The sequence below is a fragment of the Balaenoptera borealis genome, assembly GCF_965194805.1.
Source record: "Balaenoptera borealis genome assembly, chromosome: 9".
In the NCBI taxonomy this organism is placed as follows: domain Eukaryota; kingdom Metazoa; phylum Chordata; class Mammalia; order Artiodactyla; family Balaenopteridae; genus Balaenoptera; species Balaenoptera borealis.
Genome location: NC_138873.1, coordinates 42,433,059 through 42,450,712, shown reverse-complemented (window position 1 = coordinate 42,450,712; position 17,654 = coordinate 42,433,059). Strand labels below are relative to the sequence as shown.

The following is a 17,654-nucleotide window of genomic DNA, read 5'->3' as shown; positions in this document are numbered from 1 at the left end:
GCAAATTCTTGGACCCTAGGCCAGACCTCTTCAGTGAGAAACTCTGGGGGTGGGGCCCAGCAATCGGCGCTTTAATAAGCCCTACAGGTGATTCTGATGCCCATTAATGTTTGAGAAACACTACTTTAAATAACAGGAGAGGGCTTTTTTTTCTTCCTCATTTATTCAATACTTTGATGCTAACCGCATATTTGAATACCTTTCATCAAAACTACTGAGAATAGCAAGTGAACTTTAGACCAATAAAAATCCCAGAAGACAAAGGGCAATGCAATGTTCCTAAGGAGACTGAACCACAGAGGCATCCTGGGTTTTAATAATTCAGTGCCTTGTTTGGAGTCCAAGATGGAGGTGCAATATACCTAAAACCAGACTTTTCCCATCCCTGGTTCATTCTGCCTGGGACACCTGCATCCCTCCCTGATCTCACCATCTAGTCTTGAACCTTTGGGTGAATCCCCTAGGACAATTCACTCCCTGCCCTGTGAGCTAATATATCTCGCACATACCTTGAGTGATGCATGCATCGCATAAGTAAAAGCTGCCAGTAAGCTCCTTTACAATTATGTTTAATATGTACATATGCATGTACCTGTGGGCATACATACACGATATGGTAAATATTTGAATATATAGCTGTCTCCCCTACAGCCTTGAACTCCTTTAGATGAGGGACTATACCATATTCGTTTTGGTTTCCCAGGGGTCTAGCAAATGCCTGCCTACAAGGGATATGTTTGTAGAATGAATGTTACTATGGTAGTAACATAATTTGCAACTCACTTTCTCAGAGAATAATGAGGAACTAGGCTAAATTCACCTGAAACCAATAGGGTCACTTAGGCAGACAGAACTTTAGTGTTTAAACTGAGCATGGAAAAGTGTCTAAACGTAAGGACAGCCTAAAACCATTTGCTAAATACCATTTCAATAACATTAACTAAAGCCTCTTTTAACAATCCTTCTGCAACATTATCAGAAGAGGACATTTCTTCTTGATCCTAGCAAGAGATTACCTAATGTCTGATGCATGAAGATTAATAATCTTCGTAATTTTATTCCAGTAAGTGCAATCGCAGATACTATTTTTTCACTTAAATGTCTGGAATTTTTTTGAATCTTAATTTATCTCCAAGGAATTCTATAGTGACTCCTAACCTTTTTTGGAATCACAGTAATCATTTTTGTTGATTATAAATTCCCACCTTTCTGAAATGTACTATAAAGTAAATATTTATTTTTAAACAAAATGGTACATGTGTTCTCCAACTTAATCAAAGAGTGCAGGAATTCAAAGACACAGCTTTGACCCCACAAGTTGCTGATTGCTCCACTGCAATTTCTTTAAAGTTAAGAGGCTTTATCTGTTATTCATTCAAAAAAAGTTATTGAGTGCCTAATAGGTAGCCAGAACAATGTTAAACTTGATATATAAAAATAATGAATTTCCTAAAATAGTTTTGAGGATCACTAGGTAGCATCTACCACGTTGCTAATTCTTTGAATTATCAATTTTTCATTGTCAGGAGTCATAAAAGCTCAGAAAGCTGAACTAGTTTTGTACACACATACATATATGTATAATATGCACACAAATATACTGCCTCCACACATTCTCCCTCCTCTCAGTTGGCATGGCTAGTACCCCAGCCTCCCAAATGTCCAGAGAAAACAGTATAAAATCATGATTCTTTTCCAAAAGTGACCATCAACTACATAATGGATATATTTTTAAGTATAAATGTCAATTCTTAGTGCTTTAATTCAATATATGTTGGGATTTCTCAAAATCTTTCTCAACAATAACATGGCAGTAAAATCCTTAAGTGATTCACCTGATATCCTGGCGTGAAGATTCTGCTTCATGGAGACACCTTCAGGCTGAGAAAGGGACTGGAGAATTGTCAAGGCTGATCTTCGAAGTGCACTATCAAAAATAGTTAGCACTTCATTAGGGAACGCGTTGAAATATTCCCCGATTTCCATGTTGGTCTCAAAAAGGGTCATGGCATTAACCACAACTGGGTAATGAGCATCTTCATCTCTTTCCTTCAAGATGAGAAGAATATCGTTCTTATGGTATTCCGAAACATATGACTCAAACACTTGACCAACCAGTGTAACTTGATCGCTATTCATCTTGGACCTAGGTAACTAAAGAAAGACAAAGGACTGTATTATACCTTTGATTTTCTAGACTTATACACTAGTTTACAAAAAGATTGGTTATAAATCATTCTGACTTTGGGTCACACTCTAATCTCAAAATACTATCTGAATTCAAATCTTAATTAGATCTGACAGAGTCACAGTCACTTATCAAATTTATTTTTTTCAGTGAGTGAAGTTAATTTTAAGTCAAAGAATTATGTTAGTACTGATAACCGAAATCCAAAATGGTCCAATGCCTTTCCTATATCTTTTCCCCAAACTTCCTCCTCTTAACCCTATAATACGTCATGTAAAAGGCCTTTGACTTTTCTTTAATCAGATTCCATATATGCGTTTGCTCTCAAGTATAAAATCTTAAATGCCAGTCTTTTGGTTTAAGTTACTCCCAGTAGAGTTCTTTGCAAGCATCCTGGTTCTACATTTTATTCACATAAAAAACGTATCTTTCTCTCTGTCTCCCCACAACCTAGTTACACACACGTGCACACACACACTTTCATTTGTATTCTGCTACTTAAACGGAACACACGCTACTATTCAGATTGGTAGCCAATTCTGACTTAAATAGTTAACAAATTGGCTTTAGAAATTTACATTTGGAGGTGAACTTTTTCCTATTTTCTTTTTCTAACCTAGGAAAACAATTGGCTTCAGCAAAAACAGCTGTCAAGAGTCTAAAAAAAAACTAGATCATTAAACTGAGGAAAGGAAATTGGTCTCTAAATAATAAATCACTACGATTGAAAGTAAATACAGTATATTCATTCCTGGCTATATGTATATATTTTTTAATTTGCACCTACAGATTAAAAGGGCCTATCCCCATTCTATTTTCATGTATACACGTAGATATCTACCATGTACAAGGCACTATTCTGGGAAATGAAAAAAGCACAATAAAAGGTCCTCTATGCCCTCAAAGAACCAAGGAACAGATCAAATGAAACGGTGCTCTAACAGTGGTAAAAATGCAATACAAATAGGAGCACAAAGGAGAGAAGGATTAAATTTAAATGGAGTGACAATCCCAGATGTGGCAATGGACAGTTACAAATAAACTGTCCAAATGGATCATTTAAGAAATTCTTATTAGTCAAAGGATAAGTGTCCTTTGACTAATTTCGTTCAACCAACATTTATTGTACTAGGCTTTAGAAACAGAAAGATTAAAGAAGATTATGACATTCACAGTTTAGCATCCTAAATATGTATTACACGTGCTATTAGCAATATTTGCCTTCTCTGGGAATCTACTAGAAGGTGTGAAAGGAGGGGGGGGCACGGTATACCACAGTTAGGTCAAGAATCCTGACACCTACAGGATAACAATGTGAGATTAAGAGATGTGTAGGCCACTACATTGGTAAGTATTTAGTTTGGGTTAGGTAATATAAATTCACCTAAGCATAAAGCATTAAAAGCACTTGGGAAGGAACAACTAATCATACAGTATATTCACGATGTGGCCTTTGCTAAAAAAAAAAAAAAAATCTGGAATCCCAAGAGTGGCTATAAGATAATCTCTAAGATTCTATAAATGCATATTAAATTTGGAGCCACAAATTTAGCAATTTAAAAGGCAGCTCCACACAGGGCAGGAAGGGGACAGCCGCAGAATTCATGGTTCAGATTAAGATCAGATTAAATTTCGCCTAGTCTTTTTGAAATAGCATCACTAAAATAAACAGCATTCACTTTCAATACCTGGGCACAACTGACTGATCAAATATTTCTTAGCAGTTTGCAAACGCTAGAAACATGCTCACCCAGATTGACTGGTGGCAGTGTTTTACAACTTTCAAGCTCCTTTTCCTTTTTCTTATGCAACATTTGAAGACAAAATAAATAAAGCCAAGTTGTGCCACCTTATCCTCTTGACTAAAGTGCCAACAAGAAAAATCCGGGAGGATGCACCAGCGGCAATCTAGCTGGATCCCTGGTAACCGCAGCCCGCCACCCGCCGCACCGCCCCTCCGGGAGCCACGCCCCTCCGCGTCCTAAGACCCGCCCCGCTGGCACCGCCCCTGCCCGCCCGCTTCAGGTCGGCGCCTCCTCCATGCCTGGCTAGCCGCGGGCGCTCGGCAAACGTGGAGCCGACTTGTACCCGGAGAACTGCTTTCCACACTTCCGTCTCTGGACGTAGCCCATACCCTACAACAACTCGGCAGGTCTCTGACACTTCCCAGGCTCGGCTGCGGGCAGCTCCGTCGCCGGTCTGGTCCCAGAGTTGAATAGTTTTGGAACTAACCAGGTGTGGGCGAGACTTGGGACGCACTGTGGGAAAAATAAATAATGGTGCAACAAGGCAGCGGCTGTCACTTACTGGCGGATACGTGGTGTCAGAAGTCACCGGGGGCGCAGTGCTCCCGAGGCCGAAGGGCGCGGAGAGCTCAAGCCGATCGGCGGGGTCCAAAGAGGCGGGAGGAGGCCCCGGGTGGGGGCGGGGCGGGGCGCGCGCGTGGGGCCGCGCGAGGCGCCGTCGGCCGCGGGGGCGCGCAGGCTCCAGCGGGCCCGCCTCGCGCCCGGACGAGATAGGCGCCACGCGGGCGGCTCGGCCGGGCCCGCGCTCCCGAGGGGCGCCGGGCCGTGCACTGCCTCAACTTGGCGGCTCAGGTGGCTCTTCCGGGTGGAGAAGCGGGCGGGCGCGCGCCCCGCCAGGCGCCGCGGGACGAGAGGGGCGGGGCGGGGCGGGGCTGGCTGGGAGGGGCGAGTAGGGTCCCGGGCGGGGCTGGGCGGAGCCGCCGCTCGGTAGTGGGGAGGAGTGCCGGGCTGTGCGGTGGCTGTGAGGGAGTGTACTGCTCGTGCTTTCCGGCTCAGAACTCCGCCAGAGCTAAGGCCACAACGATTCTCTCTCTGATTCTAGAAGTTGTAGAATGAAGGTTTTATGTTTTAGGTCTATGATTCATTTTGAGCTAATTTTTGGATATGATGCGAAGTGTGGATCTTAGGTAACTTTTTGTCATATGGATATCTACCACTATTTGTTGAAAGAGCTGTATTTTTTCCACGGAATAGCCTTTGCACCTCTGTCAAAAATCAGTTGTCCTTATATGTGTGGGTCTAACACTTAATATTTCTGTTCCCCAATCTATTTTTCTAACTATAAAAACACGACGTTGTCTTAATTACTCTAACTATAATGAGTCTTGAAAGCGGGTAGTGTTTGGCCTCCAATTTTGTTTTCTTTCAAAGTTGTTTGGGCTCTTCTCTTTCAATATGAATTTTAAAGCCAGCTTGTCATTTTCTATTAAAAAACTGGGATTTTTGTTGGAGTTGCATGGAATCTATAGGTCAATGTGGGAAGAATTTATGTGTTAATAATATTGAATCATATGACCCTTGAACAAAGTAAACCTCACCATTTATTTAGGTGTTATATAATTTCAAAAATGTTTGATCTTTTGTCAAATTTATGTCTCAAATTTATCCCTAAAATCATGGGGAAGGAGGAACCATACCTTTTTAAAAAATTTTTATTTACTTTTTGGCTGCAGTTGGGTCTTTTTTTACTGCACTTGGGCTTTCTCTCGTTGTGGTGCGCGGGCTCCTCATTGCGGTGGCTTCTCGTTGCGGAGCACGGGCTCTAGGCGCGCTGGCTTCAGTAGTTGCAGCACATGGGCTTAGTAGTTGTGGCACGTGGGCTCTAGGCGCGTGGGCTTCAGTAGATGTGGTACACGGGCTTAGTTGCTCCACGGCATGTGGGATCTTCGTGGACCAGGGCTTGAACCCGTGTCCCTTGCATTGGCAGGCGGATTCTCAACCACTGAGCCACCAGGGAAGTTCAAGGAACCATCCTTTTTGATGCTATGTAAATGATATTTTCAATTTGAATTTCTGGTTCTGTTCTAGCATGTAGAAATACAATTGATTTTTAAAATTTTATTATTAAAAATTTTAAATTAATAATATTTTTTTAGAGCAGTGTCAGGTTCATAGCAAAATTGAGCAGGAAGTACAAAGATTTCCTTTATGATCCTTGTCCCCACACACCCACAGCCTCCCTATCAATATCCCTTTACCAGAGTGGTGGATTTATTACAACTGATGAACCTGCATTAACACATCATCATCACTCAAAGTCCACGGCTTATAGTAGGGTTCACTCTATGTGTTGTACATTCTGTCCGTTTTGACAGATGTATAATAACATGCATCCACCCCTGTAGTATCATACAGAATAGTTACACTGCCCTAAAAATCTTCTGAACTCTGGCTATTCATCCCTCCCTCCCACCTAACCCCTAGCAACAACTTATCTTTTTACTCTCTCTATAGTTTTCCAGGATATCATATAGTTGAAATCATACAGTATGTTGCCTTTTCAGATTGACTTTTTCACTTAGTAATATACACTTAAGGTTCCTTCATGTCTTTTCAAGGCTTGGCAGCTCATTTCTTTCTGATGCTGAATAATAGTCCATTATCTGGACGTACCACACTTTATCCACTCACCTATGGAAGGACGTTTTGGTTGCTTCCAAGTTTTGCCAATTATGGCTAAAGCTGCTATAAACATCCACGTGCAGGTTTTGCCATAAGTTTTCAGCTCCTCTGGGTAAATACCAAGGAGCATGATTGCTGTATCATATGGTAAGAGTAGTTTTGTAAGAAACCATTAAAATGTCTTCCAAAGCAGCTGTACCATGTTGCATTCCCATCAGCCATGAATGAGAGTTCCTATTGCTCCATATCCTCTCCAGCATTTGGTGTTTTCAGTGTTTTGGATTTTAGCCATTCTAATACATGTGTAGTCTCTCATTGTTATTTTGCTTTGCATTTCCCTGATGACATATGATGTTGAATATCTTTTCACCTGCTTAATTTTCATCTATACATCTTCTTTGGTGAGGCATCTTCAGGTCTTTTGCCCATTTTTAAATAACATTGCTTATTTTCTTATTGTTGAGTTTTAAGGATCCTTTATCAAATGTGTCTTGCAAGTATTTCATCCCAGTCTGTGGCTTGTCTTCTCATTTTCTTGACATTTTCATTCACAGAGCAGATTTTTAATTTTAATTAAGTCCAGCTTATCAATTGTTTCTCTCATGGATTGTGCTTTTGGTGTTATATTTAATAAGTCATCACCCCAGAGTACCTAGATTTTCTCCTCTGTTCTAGGACTCTTATAGTTTTGTGTTGTACACTTAGGTCTTTGATCCATCTTGAGTTAATTTTTGTGAAGAATGTAACGTCTGTGTCTAGATGTGTGTGTGTGTGTGTGAGTGTGCACACGTGCCTGTGGGCATCCAGTTGTTCCAGTACTATAACAGAGAAGAACAAACTTGACTCCATGTTGAATCTATTCCTTTAGCTCTAACCCTTGTGCTCTCTTGCCTGTGCTTAGTCATGCTGGCTCTGCACCTTTTATAAAAGAATGTTGCCTATAGCCTGAAATATACGGGATAGCCCATTCTCAAGGCTCTGACCTTTAAAGCTGTAACACTTTTCCATTCATATAGAGATAAAAAGTTGCGGAACAGAGAATAACATTTGTCTTGTTGGAGGTTTATAGGAATATTGTGACCAGACCTACCTGGACAGCTGCAAGAACAAAGGATTCCAGCACCAAGAAGTTTACAACAACCAGCCACACCCCTCTCCCCTTTTAGCACAAAAGAAGCCTGAGTTCTAACTGAGGCAAGATGGTTCTTTGGGACACCATCTTCTCAGTCTGCTGGCTTTCTGAATAAAGTCGCTATTCCTTGCCCTAACCACTCGTCTCTCGATTTATTGGCCTGTTGTGAGGCAAGCAGTAAGAGCTTGGACTCGGTAATAGTACCATTTGTTGAAAAGACTATCTTTGCTCCATCTGTCAGCGATTTGTATTGCCTTTGCTCCTTTGTCAAAGATCAGTTGGCTATATTTATGTGGGTCTATTTCTGGGCTCTCTATTCTATTCCACAGATCTATTTGTCTGTTCTTTCACAAATACCACACTGTCTTGATTACTGTGGTTTTATAGTGAGTCTTGAACTCAGGTATTGTTAGTCCTCCAACTTCGTTCTTCTTCAATATTGAGTTTGCTATTCTGGGTCTTTTTCCCTTTCACATAAACTTTAGAATCAGTTTGTCAACATTCACAAAATAACTTGCTGGGATTTTGATTGTGATGAGATGACTCTATAGATCAAGTTGGAAAGAGCTGACATTTTGACAATATTGAATCTTCTATCCATGAACATGGAATATCTATCTCTTCACTTATCTAGTTCTTCTTTGATATACTTTATCAGATTTTTATAGTTTCTGTCATATAGATCTTGTATATATTTTCTTAGAGTTACACCAAACTATTCCTTTGGGGGGGGTGTTAATGTAAATGGTAATACGTTTTTAATTTCAAATTCCACCTGTGCATTGCTGGTATATAAGAAAGCAACTGACTTTGCATATTAACCTTATATCCTGCAATCTTGCTATAATCACTTATTAGTTCTAGAAGTATTTTTGGTAAATTTTTTCCATATTTTCTATATAAACAGACATGTCATATGCAAATAAGGACAGCTTATTTCTTCCTTCCCGATCTGTATGCTTTTTATTTCCTTTTCTTATTTCATAAACTAGGACTTCCAGTATGATATTGAAAAGCAGTGATGAGAGGGGACATCCTTGCCTTGTTCCTGATCTTAGTAGGAAAGCTTCAAGTTTCTCACCATTAAGTATGATCTTAGCTGTAGGTTTCTTGTAGACGTTCTTTATCAACTTGAGGAAGTTCCCCTCTATTTCTAGTTTGCTGAGAGTTTTTATCATAAATGGTGCTGGATTTTGTCAAATGCTTTTTCTGCATCTCTTGATATGATCCTGTGATTTTCTTTCATTATCCTAACCATGTGAGCGATTACATTAATGGATTTTTAGATTGGAACCAGCCTTACATATCATGATAAAACCAACTTGGGTGTGGTGCCTAATTCTTTTTATACAATGTTGGATTCAATTTGCTAATTTTTTTAAGGATTTTTGCATTTATGTTCATGAGAGATATTGGTCTGTGGTTTTATTGTAATGTCTTTGTAAGATTTTGGTATTAGTGTAATGCTGGCCTGAAAGAATGAATTAGGAAGTATTCTGTCTGCTGTCATGTTCTGGAAGAGATTGTAGAGAATTTGTATAATTTTGTCCCTAAATGTTTGATAGGAATTCACCATTAAACCCATGAACCTCGTGCTTTCTGTATTAATTTTATATATATACATATATAAGCCTATTATATATATAAGCCTTATATATATACATATATAAGCCTATTCAGACTCTATTTGTTCTTTTGGCAGACTGTGTCTTTCAAAGAATTGGTTCATTTCATCTAGGTTATCAAATTTGTGGGCATAGAGTTGTTTGTAATATTTCATTATGATCCTTTTAATGGCTGTGAGATCTTTAATAATATCCCCTCTCTCATTTCTGATATTAGTAATTTGTATTTTCTCTCTCTTTTTCTTAGGCTAGAGGCTTATCAACTTTATTGGTCTTTTCAAAGATTTTCTCTATTGATTGCCTCTTCAGTTGCACTGATTTCTGTTGTGATTTTTATTATTTCTTTTCTTTTGCCTACTTTGGATTTAATTTGCTCTTCTTTTCCTAGTTACCTAAGGTGGAAGCTTAGATGATTGATTTTGGATTTTTCCTTTTTTCTAATATATGTATTCTATGCTATAAATTTCTCTCTAGGCACTGCTTTCACTGCATCTCACAAATTTTGATAAATTGTGTTTTCATTTTCATTTAGTTCAAAATATTTTAAGATTTTCTTTTGAGTTTTTTTCTTTGACCCCTTTGTTATTTAGAAGTGTGTTGCTTAATCTTCAAGTATTTTGTGTTTTTCCGTTGTTCCTTCTGTTATTGATTTCTAGTTTACTTCCACCATGGTCTGAGAGCAGACATTGTATGATTTCTGTTCATTTAAATTTGTTAAGGTGTGTTTTATGGCCCAGAATGTGGTCTATCTTGGTGAATGTTCTATGTTAGTTTGAGATGAATGTAATCTGCTGTTACTGGATTAAGTAGTCTATAGATGTCCATTATATCCAGTTGATTGATAGTGTTGTTGAGTTCAACTGTGGCCTTACTGATTTTCTGCCAGCTGGATCTGTACATTTCTATAGAGGGGTGTTTAAGTCTCCAACTATAATTTAGATTCATCTGTTTCTCCTTTGAGTTCCATCAGTTTTTGGCTCACATATTCTGAGGCCCATGCATATTCAGGATATGTATTATGTTATGTGTTATGTGTTCTTGGTGTGTTGATTCCTTTATCATTATGTAATGCCCCTCTCTCTCCCTGACAACTATTCCTGCTTTGAAGTCCACTCTGTCTGAAATTAATATAACTACTGCTTTCTTTTGACTAGTGTTAGTATGGTATATCTTTCTTTATCCCTTTACTTTTAATCTATAGGTTTTTATCTTTAAAGTGAGTTTCTTATAGAAAACATATAGTTGGGTCTTATTTTTTTAATCCACTCTGACAATATCTGACTTTTAATTGGTGAATTAAGACCATTAGACATACAAAGTGATTATTGACATAGTTGGATTAATAGCTACTCTATTTGTTAGTCTTTTCTACTTGTTACCTTTGTTCTTTTTCCCTATATTTGCCTTCCATACTTTTTCTGCCCTTTGTGGTTTTAATTGAGCGTTTTATATGATTCCATGTTCTCTCCTTTCTTAGCATTCAGTTGCTTCTTTTTTTTTCTTTTTAATTGGTTGCCTACTAGAATTTACATTATAACTATCTAAGTCCACTTTCAAATAACATTATACCACTTCAAGGGTAGTGCAAGTATATTATAGTAGCAAAGTAATCCTGAATCTTCCCTCCCATCCCTTGTATCATTGCACTCATCCATTTTGTTTATATAAGCTTATAAGACTTAGATATGCATAATGACTACATTGTTGCTATTATTATGTTGAACAAATTGTTGTCTGCTAGAGCAATTACGAATAGGAAAAATAGAAGTTTTTATTTTATTTTCATTTAGTCCTCCTTTAATACTCTTCCTTACTTTATGTAGATCTGAGTTTCTGACATATTATTGTCCTTCTCTTCAAAGGACTTTTAACGTTTCTTGCTAGGCAGGTCTGCTGGCAGCAAACTCCCTCAATTTTTGTTTGTCTGAGAAAAATCTTTATTTCTACTTCACTTTTGAAGGGTAATTTTGCAGGGTACAGAATTCTACGTTGGTGGGATTTTTCTCTCAACACTAAATATTTTACTCTACTTTCTTCTTGCTTGCATAGTTTCTGAAGGTGAGTTGAATATAAATTTTATCTTTGTTCCTCTACAAGCGTTTTTTTTTTTTTTTTCCCCCTGACATCTTTCAGGATTTTTTATCTTTATCATTAATTTGAGGTTAATTTGGAGGAAGTCCTCAGTCATTATTACTTTAAATATTTCTTGTGTTCCTTTCTCTTACTAGTTTTGGTATTCCCATTATTTGTATGTTATACCTTTTGTAATTGTCCCACAGTTCTTGGATATTCCAGTGGGTTTGTTTTTTTTTTTTCAGTCTTTTTTCTCTTTGCTTTTCAGTTTTGGAGGTTTCTACTGACATATCCTCAAGCCCAGAGGTTCTTTCCTCAGCTGTGTGCAGTCTACTAATGAGCCCATCAAACACATTCCTTACTCAGTTACAGTGTTTTTAATCTGTAATATTTCTTTTTGCTTCTTTCTTAGAATTTCCATCTCTCTGCATACATCACCCATCTATTCTTGCATGCTGTCTATTTTATCCATTAGAGCCCTTAGCATATTAATCATAGTTGTTTTAAATTTTCACTGTGATGATTCCAACATCCCTGCCATATTGGAGCCTGGTTTTGTTGCTTGCTCTGTTTCTTCAAACTGTATGGGTTTTTTTTTTTTTTCCTTTTAGTATATCTTATAATTTTTTGTTGAAAGATGGAGATGATGTACTGGATAAAAGTGCTGTAAATATGCCTTTAGTAATGTGGTGGTACAGTGTGGAGTGGGAAGAAGTGTTCTGTAGTCCTGTGATTAGGTCTCAATCTTTTAGTGACTGAATTATCTTTGCCACTGGATTATGAAGTTTGCACGTTCTTCTCAGTCCCTTCCCCCCTTATGTGGGACAGGATGGTTAGAATGGGCTGGAACTGGATATTTTCCTTCTCCCATGTGGAAGGCTAAAGGAGGCTGGAGTTGTGTATTTTCCTTCCTTCATGTGGAGGGCTAGAGCCAGCTGAAGATGGATATTTCCCTTTCCCAAGGTCAATTAGTCTCTGATAGACCCCAGCAGGTTAGGCTCTGGTTAAATAGTTTCAGCTGAGGGCAGAGCTTATTAAGAAGAACAGAATGCTCTGGTGTATTTCAAAATGGCTCTCTTTCCCCAGCTCCTGCCAGAAGCATGAAGGGATTTTTCTCCAGTATTTACTGTGAGGACCTGATGAACTCCTGTAGGTAAAACCCACGAAAGTGTGAGTGGGTCCCTCTGGAGTTTTTAACTTTTCAGACTTGCCCGCACCGAGCCTCCAGTGATTTGTCAGTTACAGTAAAAGTTTCCCTACCCCAGCACCAGTTCCTGTAGAGGTTTTCAGCTCATGAGTTTCTACTCTGGTAAGTTGTGATTCTCTGTTGTCTCTTCAGTTTGGAGGGCAATAATTTGCCCTGTGACCTCACTCTCATGGATTTAAGAAGAGTTGATTTTTCAGTGTTTCAGGTTTTTACTTGTTAGAACTGAGTGGCAATTTTCAGGTTTCTTACATGCTGGACAAGAAATCAGACATCTCAATCATCTTTTAAAGAAATTTAAATAACAAGAAAATAATTGTATATATTTATGCATGCAGTTATGATTTCCAGTCCTCTTCCATTATTTCTTTAAGCATTTTTTGTACCTCTTCCCTTTGGCTCCTTTGCAGATTTTCTATTTATCACTGGGTTCAGCAGTTTGTGATTTGCCTGGATGTATTTTTCTTCAATTTCTCGTTGAAAATGAAAAACTCAGTTTTTTCTGTGTAAGAAAAAAAAAAAAGTTTTTTTCCTACTATGTGTTTTTTCTCTGTGAGTCTCCTTTAGTCCTCACAAAAAAACACTTCACTTCTGAACACCAAATGTGTGGGGGTTTTACCCCACAAAAACATGCACGTCTGACACCAGTGGGGTGTCTTACAATTTAACTCTGTTCTGATATTATCTACCCAGAGCTAGCATCAGATCCCATAGGTTAAGGGCTCAGTCCCACAAGATTGAACCCCTCCTCCCCACACACACATACTTCAGACGCCAGTTGCAAGCCCGGGTTATCACCTGTGCTTCTGACCAATCTGCTGTAGATCAGAGGTTCCAACGACCCCCTCCTTGGGTTCGGTCAGTTTGCTAGAGCAGCTTACAGAACTCAGAGAAATACTTATGTTTACATTTATAAGGATATGATAAAGGATACAGATGAACACCAGATAAAGAACTACAATAGGATCATGTCTGGGAGAGCCCCTGAGTAGCTTCTGTCCCATGGAGTTGGGGTGCATCATCATCCTGGTGTGGAAGTGCTGGCCAACCTGGAAGCTCTCCAAACCCCATACTACTGGGATTTTACAGAGGCTTCCTCACATAGGCATGGTCTGTTATTAACTGTTTCCAGCCCCTCTCCCCTCTCTGGAGAAATGGGGAAGACTGACTGAAAATTCCAAGCTTCTAATCATGGCTTAGTCTTTCTGGTGACCAGCCCCATTCAGGAGCCATCCAGGAGCCCTTTAGAGTCTCCTCAATAGAACAAAAGATGCTCCCACTGCTCTTATCACTTAGGAGTTTACAAGGGTTTTCAGAGCACTATGTCAGGAACAGCGTCAAAGATAAATATTAGGGATGCTCCAGTGTTCTTATCACTTAGGAAATTACAAGGATTTCAGGAGTTCTGTGCCAGAAACCAGAGGCAAAGCCCAGTATAGTTGATTCTTGAAAAATGTGGGGATTAGGGGTATTGACCACCTGCATTGTCGAAAATTAGAATATAACTTTACAATCGGCCCTCCATACCTGCAGTTCCACATCCAAGGATTCAGCCAACCTCAGATGATGTAGTACCGTGGTGTGTATTTATTGAAAAAATCCACATATGAGTGGACCTGCACCATTCAAACCTGTGTTGTTCAAGGGTCAAATGTATATATCTTCTATTATCTCACACACTTGTGTTTTGGATTTCTTGAGTTTCTTGGATCTGTGGGCTTATAGTTTTCATCAAATTTGGAAAATATTTTAGCTTTTACTTCTTTTGATATTTTTGTGCTTCCCTTACTCCTGTCCTTTGGGGACTCCAATTATACATATATTATGCTACTTGACTTTGTCCTACAGAACTCACTGATACCCTGTTGAATTTTTTTGGACTCTGTTTCATTTTGGATAATTTCTATTGCTATGTCTGTAAATTCAGTAATCTTTTCTTGGACAATGTCTAATCTGATGTTAATCCATTCAATGTATGTTACATCTAAGCCATTGTAATTTTCATCTCCAGAAGTTAGATTTGGGTCATTTAAAAAGTATTTTCTATCATGTCTCTACCTAACATGATCCTCTACCACTTATTGTTCATACTGTTAATTATGTAGTTTTGAATCTTTAATCTTGTTTTATTTCTGTAAATTTTTAGTTGTATAGTTTAAAATTATTATACTGTATTACAAGAATTCTTAATTTCTATTTTCGTCCTACTGTTTTGTATTTTCTTTTATTCTGCTTCCTCACAATTTACATTCTGCTGAAATGCAAGCAGGAATTTTTGTTGGTTTTGAAGCTCCTAAAACAGGGCCTTTCACGTAGTAGATTCTGAATACTGTTTGTTGAATTGAATTCTTGTCATATTACTGAAATGTTTGTTCTTATGACTTGGTTCTAGTCTTTAAATATGTTTTTCAGTTTTTAAAATTTTCATCAATTTATTGCACATCCACTACTTTCTTTCTTTGCTCACTCCAGTACAGCAACAGCGCTGCTGCTTAGACACTCCTGCTTTTCCTAGCACTTTGCATTTGCTGTTACTCCCGCCTGGAATGCTTACCCCCCAGTTACCTACCTGGTTCAGTCCCCACATCCCCACTCCCTGCCTCATACTCCATGTCTTCCCTCCCTTGTTCTTCTCCATTTTATTTATCATTACCATCTGATAATACACAGTTGTGCTTTTTACTGATTTTTTTAATCTGTCATATGTATATATGTATACAGATACACACACTCCCACAACAATATAAGCTCCACAGAGCACACAAAGCAGGTTTTTTTGCATTTTTCCCCTCATTGGCGTATCCCTAGTCCTAAAACAGTTCTCGGCATATTGAAGGTGTGCAACAAATGTAGGAAATATTATTTTTACATGACTAATTTTTTAAAAATTTACTTCAACCTTTGACTTTTTGCAGTTTTGTTTTTGTTTTTGGTGAGACTAGTTCACAAGGTTCACAGGATGTCTTTTTCAGTGTTTCCTGCTCTGTGAATTCAAACCATGGTCCCTAATAGATTCCAGCCCCCTCCTTAGAAAAGGACAGGCCTCTTTAAACTCAATTTGAACACATAGATTCATTCTGTCTAGATTTGGCTTCCTAACAAGGAATATTTAATATGCCTGCTTTTTTAATATAAATTTATTTTATTTATTTATTTTTGGCTGTGTTGCGTCTTCATTGCTGCCCTTGGGCTTTCTCTAGCTGTGGTGAGCAGGAGCTACTCTTCGTTGCTGTGCGCAGGCTTCTCATTGTGGTGGCTTCTCTTGTTGCGGAGCACAGGCTCTAGGCGCACGGGCTTCAGTAGTCATGGTGCATGGGCTCAGTAGTTGTGGCTCGCAGGCTCTAGAGCGCAGGCTCGGTAGTTGTGGAGCACGGGCTTAGTTGCTCCATGGCATGTGGGATCCTCCCGGACCAGGGCTCGAACCCATGTCCCCTGCATTGGCAGGCGGATTCTTAACCACTGCGCCACTAGGGAAGCCCTTAATATGCCTATTTTTTACAACCCTCGTTTGAGAGGGCACATTTATTGTTTTGCTGCCTGCTCTCAATTCAACCAATGAAGCACATATTTGTCTCTGACCATCTCAGTGCCACTGTAGGTGATGGTGTTGCTAAATCCTTTATGGACAGAATATGGATTGGAAGAATATTTTCCCATGGATCACTCCTCAATGAATCAAAGAGAAAATTTCAAGCTCCAATAATTTATAATGTATTATTTGGAAGGGCAAGTTATAGGAGAAAGTTTTCATAGAGAAACCTTTATCTGTGATCTGAGGAAGCAGTATTCAACCTCAGGGGGTGTGCAAGACGAACCACTGTGATGAAGAGACATTTATTGGAACTTCTATATATTTTATATTTATTTTTGAGTCTAAAAATAATATATTTATTTATTGTTGGACTTCCCTGGTGGCACAGTGGTTAAGAATCCGCCTGCCAGTGCAGGGGACATGGGTTCGATCCCTGCTCTGGTAAGATCCCACATGCCGTGGAGCAACTAAGCCCGCAAGCCACAACTCCTGAGCCCACGTGCCGCAACTGCTGAAGCCCAGGTGCTCTAGGGCCCGCCTGCCACGACTACTGAGCCCGCGTGCTGCAACTACTGAAGCCCACACGCCTAGAGTCCATGCTCTGCAACAAGAGAAGCCACCACAATGAGAAGCCCACGCACTGCAACAAAGAGTAGCCCCCACTCGCAACTAGAGAAAGCCCGCGCGCAGCAAGGAAGACCCAATGCAGCCAAAAATTTAAACATTTTTAAATTTTAGAAAAAGTATTGTAAAAATTGCAACTGGACCCTTATGTTTATGTCAGATGATTTTCAGGTAAAGTTCTTGAGTTTTCAGGGGAGAGGGGGAGGTCTAAAATTGCAGGCTTGGACTGTAACACTGTACCTCAATTTCTTTTTTTTCTGTTGTGACTATGTTGCAGTTTGTGTATAGATCTACAGATTATATATTGTTCAGGTTATATCATATATTTATTATAATACAATTAATCTGACATTGATGTATTACATTAGTATATAACAATGATATATTATTTAGATATATGTTGTCACCCTACAGATTATCTGTCTCTAAATTTAACTAAATTAACATAGAAAAAACTTAGATTATATCATCTACTATCATTAGCCATGAACTATGCCTGAAGAGGCCTTGAAATATAAATGCCATCACCATAGTGATGGGGTTTTTTCTATATAATGTGTATATCAGTACAATAATATGTGCATCTACATAAATTAGTTACTTCTTTGGGGTTGTGTGCTCACAAACATTTTACTATGGGTATATAATAAACAAACATTGCTTTAGGGTTATGGTGAAAGTTTATGAAAAAGTTAGCCTCTTTTTTTTTTTTACCATCTTTGTAGCTCACCATGTGAATCGAATTCTTATTAAAGGCTGATACCTTGGCTCACCTGAGACTCATGGAATAAGAATCTCTGGAGGTGGGGCCCTGAAGTCAGTATTTTAAACAAGTAACCAAGGTGACTC

General features: G+C 38.9%; 1 protein-coding gene across 22 annotated transcripts in view; it reads right to left on the bottom strand.

Moving 5' to 3' along the window:
- Nucleotides 1–4,767, bottom strand: part of LOC309635220 (DNA helicase MCM9) — a 131,493-nt gene extending 126,726 nt beyond the window's left edge. For 21 of the 22 annotated variants that reach the window (XR_014248688.1, XR_014248689.1, XR_014248690.1 and 18 more), the window contains exons 1-2: nt 4,496–4,625; nt 1,836–2,154 (exon numbers count right to left, since the gene is read on the bottom strand). Coding sequence is in view for 12 of the 22 variants with exons in the window: in XM_082406107.1 (XP_082262233.1) it covers nt 1,836–2,139 (304 nt within the window). In the remaining 10 variants the exon portion in view is untranslated. Of the gene's footprint in view, nt 1–1,835; nt 2,155–4,495 lie in introns of all 22 variants that reach the window. The other variant, XM_082406109.1, reaches the window with a different exon arrangement.
- Nucleotides 4,768–17,654: the final 12,887 nt, after the last annotated feature.